General features: G+C 38.5%; 1 protein-coding gene across 1 annotated transcript in view; it reads right to left on the reverse strand.

The window, feature by feature from the left end:
- LOC148841250 (uncharacterized) overlaps positions 1 to 22,944 on the reverse strand; it is a 47,277-nt gene that overhangs the window by 20,328 nt on the left and 4,005 nt on the right. Inside the window, exons 3-10 of the mRNA XM_088913649.1 lie at positions 21,285 to 21,329; positions 19,650 to 19,691; positions 19,133 to 19,159; positions 16,139 to 16,218; positions 15,645 to 15,744; positions 14,909 to 15,013; positions 6,134 to 6,334; positions 3,748 to 3,835 (exon numbers count right to left, since the gene is read on the reverse strand). Coding sequence (XP_088769775.1) covers positions 3,774 to 3,835; positions 6,134 to 6,334; positions 14,909 to 15,013; positions 15,645 to 15,744; positions 16,139 to 16,218; positions 19,133 to 19,159; positions 19,650 to 19,691; positions 21,285 to 21,329 — 662 coding nt within the window. The 3' untranslated portion in view covers positions 3,748 to 3,773. The remainder of the gene's footprint in view (positions 1 to 3,747; positions 3,836 to 6,133; positions 6,335 to 14,908; positions 15,014 to 15,644; positions 15,745 to 16,138; positions 16,219 to 19,132; positions 19,160 to 19,649; positions 19,692 to 21,284; positions 21,330 to 22,944) is intronic.

A 22,944-nucleotide genomic window follows, 5' to 3' on the forward strand; every position in this document is an offset into this window, starting at 1 on the left:
TCTTGAATCTTGATGGACTCTATGGACATACAGTATAGCACCAATACTAGGAGGTTCTGCATAGTTTTTGGGGCAGACCAACTGCAGTCCTTTTTAACAGGTAGTGTTATTCTGCATTTCTACCTTGACAGTCTTCAAGAGAGGAGGAAACTATTTATCACTTCCTTAAAAAATGATTTTTATTTTTGTAATTTTGTTAAATAGTTAAGCTTTAGAAACAAGTTTGATGGGTTTAATTAGATGAAATTGTAACCTTGTGGCAAATTGCACTTTTCAACTTTTCAGGCTATACTTAGAGAAGAGATGGTCACTTTGCTGCCTCATACTGTGCTACAGGCACCTCAGAAGCGTGTATCTGTACATACAGTATCTGCCCTCATTCATTCATCCACCGCCATCCTTCCCCCTGCACTAATCCCCATGCTGTTGGTCCTGAAGGTGGACAGGTAGGAAAGTTAATCTCACTGCCATGACACTCCAGCTTGCATTACACATCCCTACTAATCAAACCAACAGCCAGCCACAGCATGGACAGTAAAATAAGCAGAAATAGAGCCAGGTTTGTGTCAAATGTATTGCCTTATTCTTATGAAGAACATCCAGGAGCCTGAGCTTCAGACTTCATCTCTGTTGATGGCTGTTGTTCTACTTTAGCTCATTAAAAATGAATTGGTCCATAAAGGAAGCCCATCCAGTGGTCTGAATAATCTCTAAGAATAGCATAAGAAAGTACAATTTACAAAGGGACAAGTTCAACTGTAGGTTTATCCCATGCTGAAAAGAGAAGAAAGAAAACACAACGTTTTGGCCGTGGAGCCTGTTTCAGGTGAAGAAACCTATTACTTGTTCCTTTGCAGCCTACGCATGCTGACCCAGCTACCCACCTGAACTACAATTTACAAATGCATATCAAATCATTTGAGATTGACTGTTAATTCAACAGAAGGAAATTAGTCTATTCAGCTAATTTGGGCACATAGACCAGATTGCAATACCTACTTCAAGATTTAATGCTTGAATTTGATAATATCATGAACACATTTTATTCCAGAGAACTGCAGAAGAATAATGACTTTTTTTCAGTTTAACATTGCAGCACAATGTGCAAATACTTCAACAGCAATTATGTGTCTTTAAATATAGACCTACAGTATGATTAACTGAATATTAAGTGTGAAAAATAAATTAAAAATAGAAGCAAATTGCAAAGGTAAAAGGATTTGAAACTCCTTCTAACATTTAAAATAGTTTAATACATATACATTTTATTCTGTAACAGGGCTTATTTCTATGTGTGTGCCTGTTACAGTAATATAGGGCGCCTTGATGGGTGGCTGGCCCTTTGGTGTCGTGGGTTCAATTCCTACTGCCTTGATGAGCCTCTGTGTGTTTCTTGGGGCTGGAAGTGTGTTTGAGTGACAGTGACTTCTTCATAGTAATCATTATAGTAACAGTTTCAGTGTCATTTTAAGTGAAAGTTTACATTTAAAATGTGTTTTAAGGCTGCTTCTGTTATCTAACACTGTATTCCTGTATACAGTACTGTGCATTTAAGTACTTATTGTAACCTACTGTAATAGCATCAGCAAGGAAGAGACAGACAACTTCAAAGATGCCTGTGAAATCAAGCCCAACATGTTCAGGCATTCTCAGAAATAAGACATTACACAGATAGAAATTCAACATACTGTAGTAAGGTTTATATTACTCCTTTGACAACAAAGTACTACTTACAATTTAATAATATATTCAATTAAAAGTGAGAACAGGACACATTGTTTTGCACAGAGGATTGTGGTAATCTGGAAGCAGCTACTCATTCATCCAAGGTTGACATTCTGGCCTCTCTGGAGAAAAGGTAGAATGAACTCCTTTATATCTATGAGCTGTTACTAATCAGATGGGGCAAAATGGGCCAGACAGACTCCTTTTCTTTGTAATTGTACAATAACCCAGAACTGATGGCGGAAGTAAATAAGTGTAAACTGTACATATACAGCAATACAATCTACTGTATGTAACAAACATAAATAAATACTTTTCTACTTTTGCAGTCAGACACATATTTGCTTTCTTCACACTAGATAGCTGTATGCATTATTCTCTAAACTGTTACAGTACATTTACAGTATGTTTCAAATGACTGAAGAAAAGGATACTTTCAAAAATATTAATATGATACTGATTTAAATGGAAACTGCATGGAGTCTGTTACACACTTAATGTAGAATTGGAATACACACAAATTACCATTTACCAATGAACCAGAAAAGTGAACACAATTTCACTTCTAGTAAAAAAAATAATTCAGTACAGTCTGCTGTTATGGAGAAATAGCTCTTTGAGTGTGCTGCTTTAGATAGGCTTCTATCAATAATTTGCAGAATCTAAACATTCATCTAAATATGCTCTTTCATGTATGGATTGCAATAAAGTTCAATTTGCCATTAAGCCAAGCCTCTGATTAAGGTGTCTGAAACAAACTTCAATGAAATACTTCAGTAATGATCTGCAAGTACTAAGGCAAGTTGCTACCTGCATTTTCTTTTTTTCAGACACAACTAAAGGGCTCACAACAGTCACTGTTAGAAGCTCTTTTTTTCTCTCTGATATGTAGAGTATCAGCAACAAAGTATGTCTTCTGTCAGTATGAAACAAAATGTTTTATTGCCATCTCCAGGCAGACACATTTGTAAGCTGTTGGACTTTTAAGTGATAGGAGTTTACATCACCCCTCATCTTACAATTATGCTCTAGTGCATCTTTAACATACTGTATTTGATTACAGCAACTGAACTAGAATTCTGTCAATTATTATTAAATCATCTTAATAATAATAAAAACGAATATATGCTTACTTAGTTGAAAAACTATAGGAAACAATTTGTTCTTAAATGCATTGAAGAAGTACTGATTCATTTTACTGATTCAGTATATGTAAAAAATATCTCCAACTGACTAAAGCAGGGTTGTGAAAATTCTCAGAGTGTGAAAGAGGTCTGATTCTCAGATTTCATAGACAGACAGTATCATGTCTTATCAAGTGTGAATATGAATGAGAGGCAAAAAAAGTTAGTGATTTCAAAAGGGGGAAATTATAAATAAATAATAGTCATCATTAGAAAAGAATAATCATTACTGCATGAGAAATAAATCTGTATCAATTAGAAAGCAATACGGGAACTAGAAATTTAACAGGACATTTTCCCCAAGGTAAGCCAGTAGTTGTGACTCTTGTCTACAGGCAGCACAGCTAGAAACTTGCATTGCTTTTTTAGCAATGAGAAAGAGATAAACAGGATTCTTTGAGGGGTTATATTCCTAGACTCTGAAGAAGAAGTGTTCTACAGCAGAGTGAGCATTCTACACCTATCATCAGTTGTTTAAGGACGGGTGCATTCCACTCAAATGCGCCTTTGGCTGGGTGCTTCTGTTGAAATGGCTAAACCCAGGTGCAAAGCTAATATCCTGTCCCTAATGACACACTGACTGAGAGGTGCTGAGATAATATAAATTCAAGATTGTACATTAACAAAACAGGTTGAAACTGAAATTAAACAATTAATTTTTTGTCTTAATTGTACAGGTTATATTCCTTCATCTGTGCTTGATATACAAAAATACATTATGCATGGAGGTAACTTTTCATTCTTTGGTTTGTCCTTATACATTCAGGGAATTTTAACAGTTCTGGCACTTAGTTCAGGCATGACGATCTGCATCCTATTGATTTCAGCAGGAGCTTACCGGGTGACAGCAGAGCAGGGGGATTCTTACATGGACGGCCCTAGATAGATTTCAGTGAAGGTGTCTTCCAGATTGGGGGCTGTCTCTTCTGTAACAACATTCAGCAGAAGGGAAAGAGACAAATTAACTCGACTAGAGTTCACTAAATGCACATAAATCGGATGGTAACTTGTTTACCTTTGGGTCTCTAAGAATTCCCAGGAAATTGTTTTATTTGCAGCATTTTGTCTACAGAACTTTTACAGTCTTCAAATTAAACATATGCAAACCGTAAGAGCAGTACAAATAGCCAAATAATATAAAATATTTATGATTTCAATTTAAATAAAAAGTTAAAAAAAAAAAGATTTTCTACCTTCAGGCACAGTAATAGAGTGCTTTGACTGCCAACCATACAACCACAACTGCCAAACTGAAACGTTCCCAGTGTCTTAAGACGCCTCACAGTCAAAAAACTGTTTCAGTGACACAGAGCAGCCAGTATACATCTTTTCACCAATTCTGACGGTGGATGTTGATATACTGTGTTAGCAGGAAAGGTGTGACTGTAATCAATCACACCACTAAGAAACTTGTCCACCCATTTTCATGATTGTTAAGAAAGCGTTCTGTTGCTCTATTGTGGCACCTGGTCAGTCAAGACATCCTCTGCAAATACATTTTTATTGAACGTGAAAATTTTCACAGAGAGTCTGAAGACCTTTGACCCCATTCCCTGAAGCCACTTTGTTTGTAATTCCATCCATTCATTCATTTTCTCTTTGCTTCTTCCAATTCAGGGACATGGGGGCAAGTAACCGACTTAATGGACAAGTAACAAACACAGACTGCCCGTAATTCAGTGCTTCATTTACCTGGCTAGAGATAAATGTCCAAAGAAACTCTATGCAGGGAAGGCAGTGAGCAGCCACTATCATTAACAGAATCACAATCTAATTTATTGTTCACGCACCTTGGAGATTTGCCTCTGGCCTCACTGATATAAATTAATAAAAACAGTGTAAAGCGGAGTCTGAAGCAACAGAATCAGTACTCTACAAGAGACTCACCTTCCTGTCACCTATCACTTTTTCTATGAATTCACACGAACTGGTGAAAAAAATGATCTTCTTGAATAAATTAAGCTCACTAGGAATTACACCCAAGAATTAAGTGTACCGAAAGGATTATGAAGTGTGTAGTGAAAATGTGGCCTAGCCCTCTTGGTGGAGGGCTGACCTCTTGGCCATAGGATGAGGTGGCTGGGAATCCCATGGGGAGTGAGGAGTGACCCAGGGTGCGAAGGTGGACAGATGTGTGTGTGGGAGAGAAGAGGATCACCTACAGTATTTATAGTGTTAAGGGAGAGGAAATGCCATCAGGTGTGATTGCAAATTATCAAAAGCTGAGTCTGATTGAACCTGGTAGTTGTCATGCCTCCCGACCTTTTGTTATTAACTCTATTTGTGGCAATTGAAAGGAAAACAGGTTACAGAGACGATTTTTAGGCTTTTAGCTTTTAGACGATTTTGGTCATGAGTAAAAGAAAAACAACGACACTCTACCAGTGTCATGTAATACTTCTGTAATTTGAACTGTTCTTTCTGGTGTTTATAATGTGTTTTGTATCACTTACTGCAAATGATTTATGTCACTTTGAACAAAGGCATAGGCCAGGTGATCTCTATCAAAATCATCCTCCATTAAAGACCATAAAGACCATTAAATTCTCATAGATGGTAAGCAAGCAACGTACAGTAGCTGCAAAACTACTTCACACATGAAAGTTTGAAAATTCCACTGTCAACTCTTTACCACATGCCATGGATTTCTGGAATCTTAAAAGACAAAACAATTTGCATTTCTTTCATCAGACATGTGGAACATGACCCCTTTCTGGTCAAAAATGGCAAATATTCACATCTGCCAGAAATCCTTGCATATCATATTTACAAGCACAGCACGCAAGCTTGCCAGAGACCCGTTACCTAGAATACATTACAGTACGATACTGTAATGTTTATGTAAACTGCATACATACAACATATATACTCAGCATCTAATACCTTTCATTTTCAATCTAAATTCCATTTTTAGTCATACAAAAGAACAAATGTCAGAATGTAAGTGCAAAGTGCTCATACAGCTTTCTTTTTCTTAGAACAACCAAATAAAGTCTGCTACCACAGTTTACCTAAACCAAGAAAGAATTTGATCACAAATTTTCCTTTCTCATCTGAGGTGTTTGTTGTTTGGAAGACAGAACAAGAGGAAAATGTGTAAAAACCTCTCGGACTCAGCATGGAAATCTTCTGTTTTGCCCTTTGTGTAGAACAGGTCCCCTGTGTTTCTTTGTGCCACAAGTCAACATGCATTACAAATCTGGTTGGGAAATGGTTGTACAAACCTTTTGCTGTCAAGCTGTTGCCTAAAATATTGTTGTTGTTTTCATTTGGCTGGTCTCCCAGAGACTCAATGGATGTTTTGCTGGACTGCGTTGTGTCAGGATCATTTGTGTCCAGTTTGAGTTCTATATCGTCCAACACGGTGAGGGGAATTTGGGAGCCAAAACTGCCTTCTTTACCATCCTTTTCTGGTTTCTCTTCTTCTGCAATAAAAGCAAAAAGGGTACCAATAGGATTTCTTGAGTGTCTGTATAACAAGGAAGAAGAAGATGAAGGAAGAAAAAAGAAAAACGCAGGAAGGAAATGTCACAAGTGCCTCTCCATTAATACTTGAAATTCAGCACAATGTTCAAAAGTAAGAGTATATATGCAAGCTCAAGGTTTAACATTGATTATACAGTGTCTTGCAATAGTATTCAGACTTCTACACAATTTTCCCATTTTGTTGTTTTAAAACTTGCAGTCATGCCCTTTGAAGTATTAATATGTGTTACTGTATATACACAACCTAATCTACACATTCAAAGAAATGGAAGTAAATACTGTAGAGTATTATGTGAAAGAAATGGAAGTCATGATTTTTTAATTAAGTATTCAAACCCTTTTCTGGTGTCCGACCTAAATTAAGAGAACACAATTACTTTAAATTACAGTACCACACAATGAGCTGAGTAGCCTCTGTCTGTGTGCAATAGTAGTGGTCCACTTGATTTTTCAATAAATGCACCTCTCTTTGTAAGGCCCCTCAGTCAGGTAGTCAATTGTAAGCAAAGATTCAACCATAAAGCTCTCAAACCAACTCAGAGATAAAGTTGCAGAAAAGCACAGAATCAGGGGAAAGGTACAGTATAAAAAACACTGAATATCCCTTTGAGCACTGTAAAGCCAATCATTAAAAACTGTCATGTGTATCCTATCACAAAGCTGACCTGCATGGTAGAGGATAAAAATAATCTCAGATCCTTCATGGGGTTTGCAACAAAGCATTTAAGTGGCTGCAAACACGTGACAAAAGGTTTGTGGTCACACGAGATAAAACTAGAATTTTTTTCTGGCACACATGCAAAGTGTTAAATCTGATGCAAATCCAACATAGTGCATCACCCTGTCAACACCATCTCCACTATCACGCATGGTGGCGGCGGCCATAAGTTCTAGTTCTGCTTCTCATCAGCAGAGTCAGGGAAGCTTGTCAAGACTGATGGGAACCCAGATGAAGCAAAGCACTGTCAAATCTTACAGCTGCCAGCTGCGGCCTGCTTCAGACCAAAAGATGGGACCAAATTCCACCTTTCAGCAGGACAATGATGCAAAGCACCAGACCACTGCTACATGGGAGTGGGTTAAGAATAAGAAAGTGGAAGTCCTTGAGTGGACAAATAGAAGGTGCTTTCATCCAATATTTAATTCATGGATCTAAATACTTTTGCAATCAACATTTCTTCTTTTCTCATTACTGTTTGCCAAAACTGACTGTAACATATCGTTCCCTTAGAAGGTCTTAGTTTTAATTTGAATAAAATCCTACATCTAAACAATGTGCATAATGTACATCATTTTGTAATTTCACAAATAGGATAGGTTTCAATCATTTTGTGATGATAGATCCCCTTACATCCCCTTTGCAGATATTTACGCTATCTTTGCATTTTTCTTGCTATTCAGACGCCTGGTCTATTAAGGATGACAAAACAGCTGAAAATCCAGGTTGATGCCAAAGATGATTAGTGACCTGTGGTGGACTTGGAACCCACACAGCAGCTGTTACTTGTGGGAAAGGTGAACACTCCACTATTAGCAAGACAGGAACCAATAAGGAAAAGAAGGATGATAGTTTCCTGGCACTGAGGATATAACTCTACAGTGAGTCTGAGGCACTGGAGTGTGGCTGCAGGCTACTACTAATCTGCCCCTGCACCACAATGCCCATCACTATGCTCTAACCTCTCATTGGAGACATTTCTTTCTCCTTGATTTCTAAGGCCAAGTCCTCACATCTGTAATTAGTGTTAATGAGATGATCAGTCTTGCTCTTGACTAGGTAATTGTAAAATTGCCATTACTGTTATTAAACAACAGGCTGGAGTTAAGGTAGTTTTTACAGGTAAGCCCACAGCACTGCTGTTGCAAACAGATGAAAAGTGAGAGAAAGAAAGACTCACTAAAAAGAGAATGTCCCCTTAGATGTGACCTCTGGATTTGGAAGCACACAATGTGACAGTTGATTCAGGTGAAAGGCATGGTGAAAGTTTCAGCTCTAAATGTGAATATTGTTCTAAGTGTGAATATAATATGCGCTAGATCAAGTGAATACTTGATAAGCAGAATTTGCATGTTGGTTTATAAAAAAAAATAAAGATTTAAATGTATTTACTGCAAAACACATAATGTGTGTTACAATGCACACTTTGTTACAGTGAAAATTCGTAAATTGTATTTCAATAAATAAATACATTCAAACAAATTGAAGGATGGGGATATCTACATTTCAATAACTGTTTCTAAGAACAAATAGTAGGAAAGACTGAATGCCAGACTAATATTTTTTTAAAAGATGTCATTAATATGTTCAATCAAACATTGTATTACCCAAGGCTTTAGATTTATGAAAAAATATGTAAAATATTTTTTGTAATTTTTTTCTACTTTTATTAACAAATTTTAGAATACTTTTGATATAAAACACCAAAATATTCTTTCCAAATGTGAATTAAATAAAAACCCCGATGAATGCAAAGGGATGATGACAATATTAATGTTTGTGGAGTTCGATGGATTCTGTATCTAAACATATAAATATATGCATTTCTTCAGACAGGCCGGTAGAAAAATACCAGGCTCTTGTCTAATACTCTAGACTCCTGCTACACTGTGGGACCTATTGTCTGGCTAAAAGACAGCACAGCACAGAGAAAACAAGCAGGTCAGCAGATGAACAAAAGGACCCAGTAAGAAAGACACTGAGGGCTCGGTGATGAGTCTGAGCACAGCCCTCCAGACCACAGGCTCAGCACAGAACACAGCACGGAGCCAGCCAGAGCATGGGTCAGCAGGACCACCTGGAGGTCTCCGTCTCAAGGTATGACATTTAATCTGGGGACGCGACCCTTTCTTCCCAGGGCAAGTGCACAGCGACCTCTCCTCTGATCTACCTATTCAGACCCTCCTCCTTAAAAACCACACATTCCAAACTGTCATGAAGGGATCAGTGGGACACAGTAAAACTGCACACAATATCGGCATTAGCCACAGGCCCAGCACTCGTAAAACAGCAGTATGCCCAAGGGAGAGAAATATGGGACATAATTTTCCCATTTTATTCACCACCATTGGGTGAATAAAACAGGCAAATCACACGCAGATTTTAAACTTCATATTTAGCATGTTTATACACAGACTCGTAGAGCTAATCCATGATTTTTGCATGAACAGCGCAAAGTGAAGGTAACAAATAAGGCAATTCAATAATGACATTTGCTTCAACAGGAATGCAGTTTTATAGCATACAGCACAGCATGGAGTACAGTGCTGATCACTTTAGACTTCTGAAAATAATGGACTAATAAATAACACTTTGCATTAATGTAGTATTTCTCATCCCAAAGGATGTCAGGGCACTAAATATAGGAGAGGAACCTTATATATATTCATCCATCATTGAAGCGCAGCACCCTTGAGATCAGAGGAAGTGAGGAATTGCTTCACCAACTGAATCAAGAGAGAACTTTAGGGTGGCCAGATTGTACAAGCTCAGAATTTAGATATGGGTGTCAACACCCCCACCCTTGTAAAAAGGGCAGTGATCCTGTAGTCAGTACCACAATATCACATTTAATCTGAAGAAAAGCACTTGCAACAGAGCATCCATTGTCACCATACTGGGGCACTGGTTTGGAAACTGTGGTCAAGAGGAAATAGTGCCACCTACTGGTTACCAGCACCACTGGCAGCTGCAGTATAGTTTTCTTTGGATGTTCCCAGTACCGACCATGCCCAGCCTTGCTTAGCTTCTGAGAAATCATGACATTAGGCTGCAAGGTGGTGACACTGTTACACAAATTAAACACACATCAACAACCCCTATTACTTCATATGAGAAGCAATACTACACCTATAAGTACAATAGCAAATAAGATTAAAATTTGCTCTCTGATAGTAATAAGTCTATATGTGATATAAAGTAAACAGTACTTTTTTTCCCCCCATTGAAAACTTGTATGGTTAAAATCCCCAAATATTTTACTAATTCAAAAAGAACAATTTTACCTTACGATCTTTTCATGCACAATGGGAAAAATTCCTTAACAAGATATGAACACACTGAATTCTGTACACTTTAAAGGTAGCTGATGTTATTGTAGATCAAACATCCTTTGACATTAGAAGTGTGAGAAAAAATAAAATCGAGTAATACTGAATTATTTATTTAAATAGCGAGTACTAACCTACACAACAGTTTCAAGAATAATTTTATAAGGATGATGCACGTTACCAGTCAATCTTATCTTAAGCACAGTAAGATAAAACATTTAATTAAGCTCATACTGTGTTTTGCTTGCATGCAAAGCCATGTACTTTCCAAACCAGGACTTCCTTTAATGACGATATAGCAGTAAGTAGGTGGAGTGGGTGGGTATGAAAGAAACATGCAATAATAGGCAAAGTTTTGTCTGAAAGATTTTAAAATCTTGTCAATTAAAAAGTATTGAGTGTTTCACAATTGACCAAAGCAATATGCAAAACAAAGAAATAAAATACCAGGATTGTACTTTCAAAGATCTCAACACAATTTCAATGGCAATAAAAATATTATTTTGAATGGTAATATTTTAATTTATAACCGATAAATGTAACAACCTTCAGGGTGCATTTAAAATATATGCATCAAATAAGAAATCTGAAGGTAAATTGTATTCAAGCCATAAAATGCCTCTCTTCTAATTTTTAGTTTTATCTTTACTCCAAACATTAGGGTGAAGTTTAAGAAAGGTAAGGATTAACTGTATTATTTTAATAATTTTCTGTTTTTTTACTTTTATCCAAATAAAAAAGTGCTTGAATTTATATTGTGGTCATCACCCTGCAGTGGCTTAATCTGGACCCACTCTTGGAAGTGGAAAAAATTCCCAGAAATGAAGACACATGACCCATTGCAACTGGCCAGTTTGAAATACAACTGGCCATAACAAACAAGTTCTTACATGCCTGATTTGCTTTCAGTGCTCTAGGCAGGTTTTAAAAACATTCTATGCTTTTTGAATCTGCATAGCTCTGAACTGCCAACTAATGGGGAACTTTTTGTGGAGACATTAAATCACAATAACAAAATGATGAATCTGTAGACTACACTGAACAGAGGAATGTTTCCAGATTATTTTTTCATGTTGCCCACAAGATATTTTTACGTCTCCTCTTTTTAAGAAAGTAGCTCTGAGGAATTCAAAGTGTTCCAAAGAATACAATTCCAAAAATGTCTCCTTCAAAGGATCAAAGAGAATCAAATCAGAGAATCAAAGGATTTAAATGTACTACACTTGATACATTTCTCAAAAAAGAGAAAAGCTGTCATGTCTAGTTTCCCAAAACATTAGTAGATTTAGACACCACCACACCAAAAAGGAACCGAAAGGAGCTAAAAATGGTCATTAAATGATTCATAAGACGAAAATGCCAGGTGTAGTGTTACTCTCTTATTGACCACAAATACATATTTTCAGTAAAATAAGCTGTTTTTAATAAACCGGTATTTATTTGCCATAATGGTTTGTATTTTCAGGCAAAAGGAAACAATAATGGGAGCAATTTTTGTCATAATAAATTTGCTACACTACAAATTTCATCCTACATGCTTGACGAAAACTATGAGAAATGTTGTTCAATGAAAAGACTATAGCAAGTATGAATCATAATTATTTCGTCTGAACACTTTTCTAAATATTCCACTCATCACATTTTACAGTCATATTTTCCAGTTAAACTGATAAATGTTTACACTTTGATCCAATTTACCGCTGTATATTACATATAAAAAGAACATTAACCCAACCTACCTCTCTTCATTGAGTCTCAGCACTATATGATTAATAGCACTATTATGTAAAATCATTTTTTTCAAGTGTTAATGATATTTTCTGCTCTCTTGTGCTAACATTAATCAAAAGCTAAATAAATTATCTTAAAATGTATAAGAACGGGGTTTCCTCTTAAAATCGCAGTATACTGTTGGTATTAAGCCATTTTTTATGTCAAGAGGAGTGAGGTCGTGGTTTGAGACACTAACACGAAGGTTTGGCAATGCTGCCAGGAAAACCACAAATTGGAAAAAAAAAACAGAAACTAAGAATAGAAAAAAGACATTAATGTCGAGGGAATGACAAAGCAACCATAGAACTAGCTGCAAAGAGTTAGACACTGGTTCTAATTTCTGCTTAGAAACATTTGTTTGGTGCATACGGACTTCTCTATGGGGGTTTGATGTTTAATTTTGAGGTAAACCACATTCACAATTTGTTATTCCATATTTGTCAAGTCAGTGCACAGTACCATCACGTGGTCACATTTTGCTTTGACGTATTGTGATATGTAGTGAAGTGCAGCAGCACTCTGTGATGTAATTGTATCACGTGACTTGTAGAATGAAAGCGGGAAAGATCTGGAAGAGTCGGGTTAACATATGCCTGTGCCTTGATAAAGCTGTCTATTTAAAACTAGACGACAAGGAATAAGGAGACAGATCAGAGAGGCTACTAAGAGGCCAATGAAAGGTTTGAAAGAGCTACAGGCTTTTATGGCTGGTCAATGTCAGGATTGTAATCCCTCCCCCTTAAGGACGCTCCGGCTCTTTCACATTTTAGTTGATTTTGTGCACCTGCCTCCTATCCAGCCCACCTTAAAAGCCAGATGCTCACTCTATTCCAGGCTCTGCATTGGAAGACGGATGCCCGGAGGCCCGCCTACCACCATGTCTCCTTACGTCCTTCAACCATAAGGAGGACCCAGCTGAGTCAGGGACTTGGAGCTCCTGGTCCCGTTACCCCTTTTTATCTCCCTGACCCTTCACCAGATCCCGCTCTGGTTTTTAACTTTTGTCGTGTTGTCATTTGAATTTCCTGTTTTTTTGGAATATTGGACTTCGCACCGGTTTTCCCCCTGGACTCCCTCGGACTCATTCGCCTGGACCACGCCCCGCCTGAGCACCAGTGCACCATCATCACACCCCCCTGTTCGTCAACCTGCCCAGTTCCTCATCGTCTGTTTCACTCACTTCTGTCTGTTTCACTCACTTCTGGATTCTACTGTCTGCATAGGGTCCTAAAAATGCTTCGTTGACAGTCAAAGTGTGCTTGTGATAATGATATCCCCAATAAAACCAAAGCATTAAGTGATACTGCAAACACGTGTCAAAATGTTTTGTGATCTGACATAACTAAAATGGAACTTATTGTCCTACATGCAAGGTATTACATTTTGCACAAACCCAACACACCTCATCACCCAGAGAACACTATCCCTACTGCTAAGAATGGTAGCATCATATTACTAGTATGAATTAGTTCAAGTAGGTAGCTGTGTCAGCATGCATAGGCATGTCAGCCAAAACGTTGCGTTTCCTTTCTTTTCTTTTCAGCATGGAATAAACCCGTTACCTGTTCCTTTGCATATTACTAGGATGCTTCCCATTGACAGGGACTTAGGCACTTGTCAGGATAGAAGGGAAAATTAATGGAGCAAAGTACAGAAAAGTCCATGAGGAAAACCTGCTTCCTTCAAGAAAGCTGAAACTGGGGCAGAAATTCACCTTTCAGCATGACAACATCTCAAAGCACGCAGCCAATGCAACAGTGGAGTTTCTCAGAAACAGAAAGGTAAATGTCTTCACGCAGCCCAGTTAGAGCCCTGACCTCAATCCCATTAAAAATCTGTGGAAGGACCTGAAGGTTGCTGTCCATCAACAGTAACCTCACAAGCTGACTGAGCTTGAACTGTTCAGTAAAGAGGAATGGGCAAACATTGCAAATTGAAGGTGTGCTATGTCCGTACAGACCTGTCCAAACAGAATTAGGGCTGTAATTCAGGCCAAAGGTGCTTCCACCAAATACTGATTCAGGGCTGTGTACACTAAGCCACCCCGTTTTCTAGGTTTTTATGTGCAATTACGTTTCAGAATGTTTGAACATTCATTTTTAACTTGGAGGTAGTGCATTACAGTGTGTACAAAAGGTAAAATAAATTCTGATTTAACCATATGTGTTGATTTCAGGCTGTTAGTCCACAAAATGTGTTACTTTAGAAAAGATATGTAGACTTTCTATAGGCACTGTATAGACATTATATTTACTGCAACACTTTTCAAAGATTTGCAACACTGAAAGAATATACCTAATTATTTGACAAACAATATTTTAATTAATTATTACTGTAAATATAACCCTCTATTACCAGAAAGCTTCATATAACTTGCTAAGGTTGTGGCAACCTGGTGGCTTTCTTGGAATCAAAGTGCACAAGGCCAGATTACACCATGGACCGGACTCCAGTCTTTTACACAGAAGTACACAGGAGCAATTTAGAGACACACCAATTAGCCTAGCCAGCACATTTAATTTATCCCCAAAACACATTGCTTATTATCACTATCAGAATACACTAAGAATATCACTAAGAGATAACAATTTCTGCAATTCATGATCAATAACAACAAAACAATCTTCCTTTCTGAGTAATTAAAGACTATAGTAAATTGTAGTTTTACTAATCTGCTCCACCACATGACATACCTTTGGTTTCTGTCTCACTGCCTGGCTTCTCTTGACCCATCTCTGATGAAGGGTCCCTGGGTGAACCGAGGGTTTCGTTGCTGTCATGGTGTGCATTTACATTTCCTGAGGTATTTGGAAAATTGAAATCATGTGATGTTCATGACATTTTGCTTTTTTTAATTTAATCAGATAGGTCAATTGAAAACAAACTCTCATTTACAGTAACAACTTGGAGAGTATATTTCCAAACAGCAGGAAATTTTACTGGAACAATCTGAGGGAGGTGTTTTGACGAAGGGTAGAACAGCAGCATTAGACCAGTCCTCTGGTCAGAAATTCAGAGTCATTTCTATTACACCATATTCCTGGTGTAGGAATAGTGTATTGAAGGACAATTAAAATACCATAAAATAATTTAAGCTTAGCCATTTTGACTAGAAAAACACCACCAAGCAATTGCCCCAAGCAAATGTAGTTAAGTGTGGAAATCTCTTAAATGAAAATATGAAATATTTTTCAGAATTAGCATTAGTTCAATATTAAACTGAACATGCAACATATCCAAAACAAAGCAAATTCAGTTGATGGATTCATCATTTATCTCTCTTGAGGATTTGAAATTCAGCAGACAGAAGGATCATTTTCAAACAGATGTATAGATCTTTTGGAGTGAATTGATCTGAATAAAATTCAAAGTTCCTGCATTTAACAGCTTTGTTGTAAAAAAAAAAAGAAAAGGAAATGAAGAAATTACCTCTTGTTGAAAATGATTCACATGCACCATCTTTGTCCACAGAGCTCAAAGGAATCCCTGCATCTTCAGGACTTTTGTGGTATAAATCAAACGAGTACCTCTGAAATTTCAAATCCCAAAAGATGATAATTAGAAAAGGCCACAGTCACATACACCTTAAACTTAATGAGCTAGTGTCGTTGCTAAGCAGTCTTACAGGCCAAGTGATAAAGGTCAAACGTCCTCATAAAAATTAATTCCTTCATTCTTGCTGCCAGGTAGTAACTTTTTTGTGCTTATAAAATGTTGACTTAATTGAAAGTGCCCACACAGTGTGAACACTTAATCTCTTAATGACAGTCCTTATAAATACATTTAATTAATACATTTAATTAATACATTGAGATTGCTTAAAGCTGTCCCAGACTACTCCAATAGCAGAACCTCGTACAACATAACAGATATACAGCTCATTACAGTTAAAGAAAACTAGCTTTCTCTGTAATTGTACTCACCCTTGTCTTTAGGCGTATAATATAAATTGTCACCATAATAAGGACAATGGCAATAATTAGGGCAATTAAAATGATTATTCCTACAAAGAGAAAGACATAATAACATTTATGAAGCCACATTCTCCATAAAAATACAATAGCAAACGAAAATCAAGAAAATAAATATTGAGTATTAGATTATAAGAACACGACATGGTGTATATGCGGCATTTCTGGTCACAGTGTGAAACTAAAACACAAAATGTCAAACAAATATAGAAAACAAAACCAAACCAGAAATCATACTTGGTAAGAAACCAAGGCCATTAGGTCCACAACAAAACAAGAGCCTATTCAGATATTACTACATCTGCTTCATGAAGAATTAATGTTTTCATCACTGTATAGCATTATTTGTTCAGTGAATAGATTTTAGAACTTAGTTTTACAGTTTCACACAATTTGACAATATTGCATCTTTCATGAAAAAGTCTTATTACAAGCTTTCTTACAAAAATGCTTGACCTTAGAGGCTCAATATTCCAGAGCTAATCCCATTTTCTGTAGCACTGAGTGGATTGAAAACAATTCTTCCCCTGAATGGGACACTGATTCATCACAAAGTTTCTACAATGCATCCGAATAGCTGCAAAGTTCACGTTATTTAACATACTGTGTAGTTTTGCTTGACCTGTGACAAATTAGACAAGAGATCATTTCAGATCTGATGACAAAGCAGATGGGGTGGTGGTTAGCATTACTATTGTATCACAGCTGGGTCCAGGGTTCAGTTCCAGACTGTGGCATTTGCAGTTTGAAGTCAGTGAGATCTTCCTATGTTCATGTGGGTTTCTGATAACCTCCCTTCTTAAAGTGTTGACATATATTCACTGTTCCCCTTTAGAATCTTTCATCCAGTCATGTGATGAAAGAACCTATTAAGTGCAAAGCCCTGTAGTCATCATTGTGCGTGGATGCTGGTGAATGAAACTGTTGAAACCCAGGCTTGTATGGAGTACAGTATCTATTAATGCACACACCAAGATGTCAGGTAGTGCAGCTGGGTCCCTAGCGTAGTGAAGGTATAAAACATCTCGAAGTGCGCCAGAGTGATAAAGAACATGCGGTTCTCAAGGGATGCTGAACTTCACAGTAATTAAGAGAGAGTAACAAACTTCTCAAATGAGAGTGGTCTCTCCTCTGGAGTTTCTCATGTAGCAGTGCAGCAGTGGGAGGAGCCACAGTGAATATCGGTAACTTGGCAACGGCCCGTGAGGGGGTGGAGGTACCGGTATGACGGAAGCGAAAACCAAAAGGAAAAAATACAAAATTGCGCGACATCGGTGCAGAGTGGCGCCCAGGCTGGACTTACCATATCTAACAGGGTCCAGCCTGGGAAAAAAACCCTGCATGGCGGCAGGAAGCAGATTGGACTATTCCCTATCTAGCGGGGTCCAGTCTGGGAGCACATAGGGAGCGCAAGGCCAAAATAAATAAAACTGGTGGGAAAAAAGGAACAGCCTGCCCCGGTGAAGCCGCATGGCGGGACAGACAAAAAAGAAAACGGGTGGCGTGGTGCTGCTCATCCCTTTGGAGGGGTGTTCAATGTGCCTGTACGGCTGTTGTTCATTAGGCTAAGACAGTCCAGCTGTGACTCATCAGGTAATGAGTCGCCCTTCGTCCTGGGCTCCGCCTCCACAATGAACACGCCCCTCTCATACTCCATATGAGGCACTCTGGGCAGGTGTGGGGATGCTTATGAGCCGAGTGCAGCACAGTTGAGGTTTTGTCCTTGTGGTTGAGAGGGTCGCATCAATGAGACTATGAGCTGCAGTGAGGAAAAATTTGACTTTGTGCTTATGTGCCAAACAACTCTTTAGAGTATTCTGCCTTATTAGAGACAGGGGGTGCAGTGCCCCATAGGGTGCCCCCTACTGATTCTGTAATCCCCCCGGGAGATTTCAGTGCCCACATGGGGAATGATGAAGAAAGTTTTGCCACATCTCCTGTCATGTTTTGTTGGCATGGAGAAAGGTTACAACCATGTACTCTGGGGTGGTTGTGGGAAGGTGGGAACATTCGGTCCCTGTGTTTGACTTTGTATTAAGTCAAGCAAGTTCAAGGGGGTGTTGGGCTCCACCAAGGGTGCTTCTTATCTCCTCTCCTGTTCATTATTTTCATGGACAGGATATCAAGTTGCAGCCAAGGTTTGGACTGTATCCAGTTTGCGGATCTGAGGGTTGCGTCTCAGCTGTTTGCAGGTGATGTTGTCCTCTTTGCCTCATCTGACTGACTCTGGTCCTCACTGGAGAGCTTCACAGCTGAGTGTGATGTGTAGAAATGAGGGTCATGGTTCTCTCTTAGAAAAGAGTGGCTTGCCCTTGGTTTGGAGATTGCAGTGGAGATTGGTGTGGAGACTGTTGTAATGCTGACATGGTACTGAACAGTGGCGTGAAGGGGGAGCTAAGTTTTCAGATGAGGCTATCGGTTTTCCAGTTGATCTATGTCACTATCCTCAGCTATGGTCATGAGCTTTGGATATTGAGATCATGATTACAAGTGGTGGAAACAAGGTTATACCATAAAGCTGCTGGGCTTACTCTCCTTGAGGAGCTTGGCAACCTGGGAGGATGTTGTGGTAGAGCCTCTGCTGGGCAGACCCAGGACACGCTGGAGGGATTATATCTCTCAACTGGCCTGGGGGTGCCTGAGAACCCCTCAGCAGGAGCTGAAGGCTATTGCTGGGGAAAGGAAAGTCTGGTCTACTGAGCAAGCGACCCTCACCAGGAGCAAGCGGCAAGAACAAGAAAAGCATTATCATACCATATCGTTATTGACTTTGCATTATCATAAAATGTTCTTCTATACTAGAAAATAACCAAACATTTCTCAGATATGCTATGAAATTCTGGACAGGCATTTGTATGCTGTTTGTACTGAGCTTTGTCAAGAACATTTTGTTGTTTAGGGACAGTCAGTTTTCCCTGTTTAATTCTAACCCAAAACTTTACCTACCTGCACTGTTGGATGTGAGTTCTACCACTGAAAAGCAAAGAACATGATTAATGTACTTTAAACTGTAGTTTACCTGAGGTTTTATATTTCCTCTTTTCATGATGATTAGAGGGTATGTTCTGCAGGTAATAACCGATAACATGAGAAGAGAGTGTGTAGTTCATTTGGGATGAGACCTCAGTATCATTAGTGAAACATGAACCATACAGTATGTCACAAGTGGAAACTATATGGAAGTGCATTTCAATCTGTGAACAGGAGGCACTGCTTTACACTGATGGTTATGGGTATATGCAGCAGGCATGTTGTTAAAGACACAACCCTGGTTTCTTTAGAGAAATTTTGGATCAGGACTTAAATGGAGCTTCTCGGCCTCAGATCAATTAGCTACTAACTAGCAAATAAGTTAGATGGGCTAAATGGTTTCCTCTCATTTGTACTGTAACCTTTCTTATTTAATTGTTTGCTGAGTGACAGTCACTTTTTCATCTTCACTTCAAGTCCAAAGTATACCTACCAGAACTGTTGTTTTTTGTTGTGGAGGAGATGTCATATTTCACTGAAAAGCAAAGAACATGATTAACACCATCCAGGATACTGACTTCCAGGTTGCACATTTTTAATTTGCTTTGTTTCTGGAGGAACAGGACCAAGATCCTCTACCTGATGGAAGGGAAGAGCAGTCATCACCTGAGAAAGTGGTCTTGTTTGTGGCCTAGTGTTCCACCCTTAGGCCCCTTTTTATGTTTCTTATTGGTTTAATTCCCAATAACCTGGGGTGTGCAAATCCCACTAGCCAAACAATCCTTGCTTCGGCTTATGGCTTATCCCTTATGTCTGGCCTTAGATCTTAGCTTATGGCTGTGCTTTGTGTGTCTGTTTTCTCTGAGACCCACCAATTTAAATGTCTTGTTAAGGCACTTTGCTCCCTGGTAGGCCTCACTCTCCCCTCCCATTCCTTCTTTCATTCTTTTGTCTTTCATTCTATATTTTATACTTCTTATTTTGTAGTTCCAATTTACACAGAACCTCATATATTTTGTATTCAGTCCATTTTCAAACTGCTTTATCCAATACAGGGTCACTGGGGAGTCAGAGTCTTTCCCAGTAATCAACCAGTACAAGGCAGGACACACCCTGGACAGGATGCCATTCCATCACAGGGCACAAGCTCACATCTAGGGCCAATGTTCCCAGAAGCCAATGAACCTGTCCTGGCAAGCAACAGGCAGGATACACTCTGGTCAAGATGCCAGTGCAGGACAGGGCACACACACACAGACACAAACCTACACATACTGTACTCACTCTGACATCACAAACCACTTAACCTACCAGTTGTTTTTGGCCTGTGGGTGGAAACCCATGCAAACAAAGGGAGAACATAACCCATGGAGATAGCTTCTCCAGGAACTCAATCCAGTGCCCCAGCAGTGTTAGGCAGCAATGCTAACTACTATACCACTGTGCTGCCCTGTATACAGTATATGCAATATACATTATCTTATTATACGAATATTATAATTTAATAGTTAAAAAAGTATAATATTAATATACTGTTTAACTATTAAAAAAGGAAATGTTACCCTATGACACCAATAATTAAGGGAGGCTTTATTTTTCTTTCAGTTTAACTGTTCTTGACTGTGTGGAAACACAAGTACTGCATACCTAGATTCCATAAAGGGACAGCATGTGTGATTCACTGTGAAATTGCTGAGAAAGTTGTTAGTTGACTGTATTAATCAGACAGCATTGTGGTGGCATGGTTGTGAGCTCTGTGGGATCACAGCTTTTGGTCCCTGGCCTTTATTCCAGGCAGGGATGCCTTTTGTGTGGAACATTTATGTTCTCTCCATGTTCGCTTGGACTTTCTCCAGGTGTTCCAGCTCACTCTTACCTCCCAACATATGCTGGATAGGCTGGATTGGCTATCTGAAATGTTCTCTTTCTGCATGGTCATGAAATGCATTGGCCCATTTTTCCAGGTGAAGGGCAGTTAGGAGTTACCAATTCTGCCTTGTGCCCAATATTTCTAAGATGGACTCTGGATTTCTTCAAGTTTCGCCAGGACAAACAGTTTTCTGATAACGAAATGGGTGGATATTACTAAGCAAAAAACACTGCACAGTTCCAAACAAAAAGTGCTTACCAGTTTGATTTCCTGTGGTAATTGTCTGGCTTGTAGTACTTTTATCTGAAAAGCAGGTTAAAAAAATCAGTAATTTCATAGCATTCTTTATGCTTGTAATTTTGAATACTTGATAAGACAAATATATCTAAACACCATTAAATTAATTTGATTAAGTGATGAGTAAAATGTCTAGGGAAGAAAATATTAACTTGCAAAGTGATCCTTATCTAATATACTTACTAAACATTTACTTATTCAAAAGATGTCCTGTGGGGTGTCACGAACAGGAATGTTTACAGGAAGGTCAAGCTAATATAGACACATAAAATAGTTGGAAGGTAAGGAAAACAAATGCTCTTTTATTGACAGTGTGAGGAAACCAAAAGTTCAAAACCTAAATTAAACCCTTCTCTAAACACAAACTTCCACTCACTCAGTCAGTCAGTCAGCTTCTACCTTCTCTCTTTCCCTCTGATGCCATTTGCATATGAGAGGATCATCCCCTCTGTTTCAAGATAGCAGATAATGCTCAATCCTGGAAGTGCTCATCTTCATGGTTTTTGAACCAGACTGAGGATGGCAGAGGATGACAAATACCTGGGGAATGTAGTTCAAACAAGAATCTCCATCTTCATGTATGAACCTATTGTCCCCTCGCAGTCCTATTATGTGGACATGTCACTATTTCTGCATCGGAGAGACACATGGTTTTTAAATGTCCACACTGGAATGATAGCACCCAGATTTAAATTGATCAAGGTGTATAATTTCCGTGGTATCAATAACCACACCGAAATCACCAACATTTTGAAGCTGTTGTTTAAAGTCCTTTAACATTACATTAATATTATCACAATTTACCTTGAGAAAATTATGTTGTATCCATAGCTTAATATATAACAAACACATGAAAAGTGAAGAGACCATAGCAGGTGCATCTGGTAAATATGCATGTCACAATGAACATGACAAAGAGGCAACATACAGTATGTAAAATATATACACTAAATCATAAAAGCCAAAGCACAGAGCTGTAACTAGGATTTAAAAAAGCTAATAGTTAGGAATCAGCATCTGCAGGTTTAAAAAAGCTAATAGTTAGGAATCAGCATCTGCAGGTCAGATTTGAACCTAAGCAACAGAAAACATACTAATCATAATCAGAACTTTCAGGACAACCCAAGAAAATGATGCAACATTTCACAGCAGCAAAAGCTGCATTGATGTCCAGGAGGAGAAGGAGTCAACCATCACCAAGTCAGTTACTTTAATAAGGGCAGTCACAGTACTATGTCTAACACCCAAATGGAAAGGTTAAAACAGATCATTTGAAGAGAGATAGGGCTGTGAATTGGAGTGCGACCACACATTCCAGATTTTTTCTAAAAATCAAGCATAGTGCTGTAACTACATGAGAGTGAGCAATTTTAACACAGGTGGACAACAGCAGACTTCAAGAGGTGAAAAATCAGATTTCAAGGACTCATATTGGCACATGGCAAAGAACAGAGAAACTGTAGACTTGAGAAGGGGTGTGGGAACAGAATCAGAGAAACAGGTATTAAGTGTAAGGTCACAATTTGGAGGCCAGCCCACCCATACTGTATATAAAAAGTAGAGTTCATATCAGTGAAAGGAAAGAATCTCCCTTCCGTGATGGCAGGAGTGGATTCACTGA

Source organism: Atractosteus spatula, chromosome 1 (genome assembly GCF_055471065.1).
Source record: "Atractosteus spatula isolate fAtrSpa1 chromosome 1, fAtrSpa1.hap1, whole genome shotgun sequence".
Classification (NCBI taxonomy): Eukaryota; Metazoa; Chordata; class Actinopteri; order Semionotiformes; family Lepisosteidae; genus Atractosteus; species Atractosteus spatula.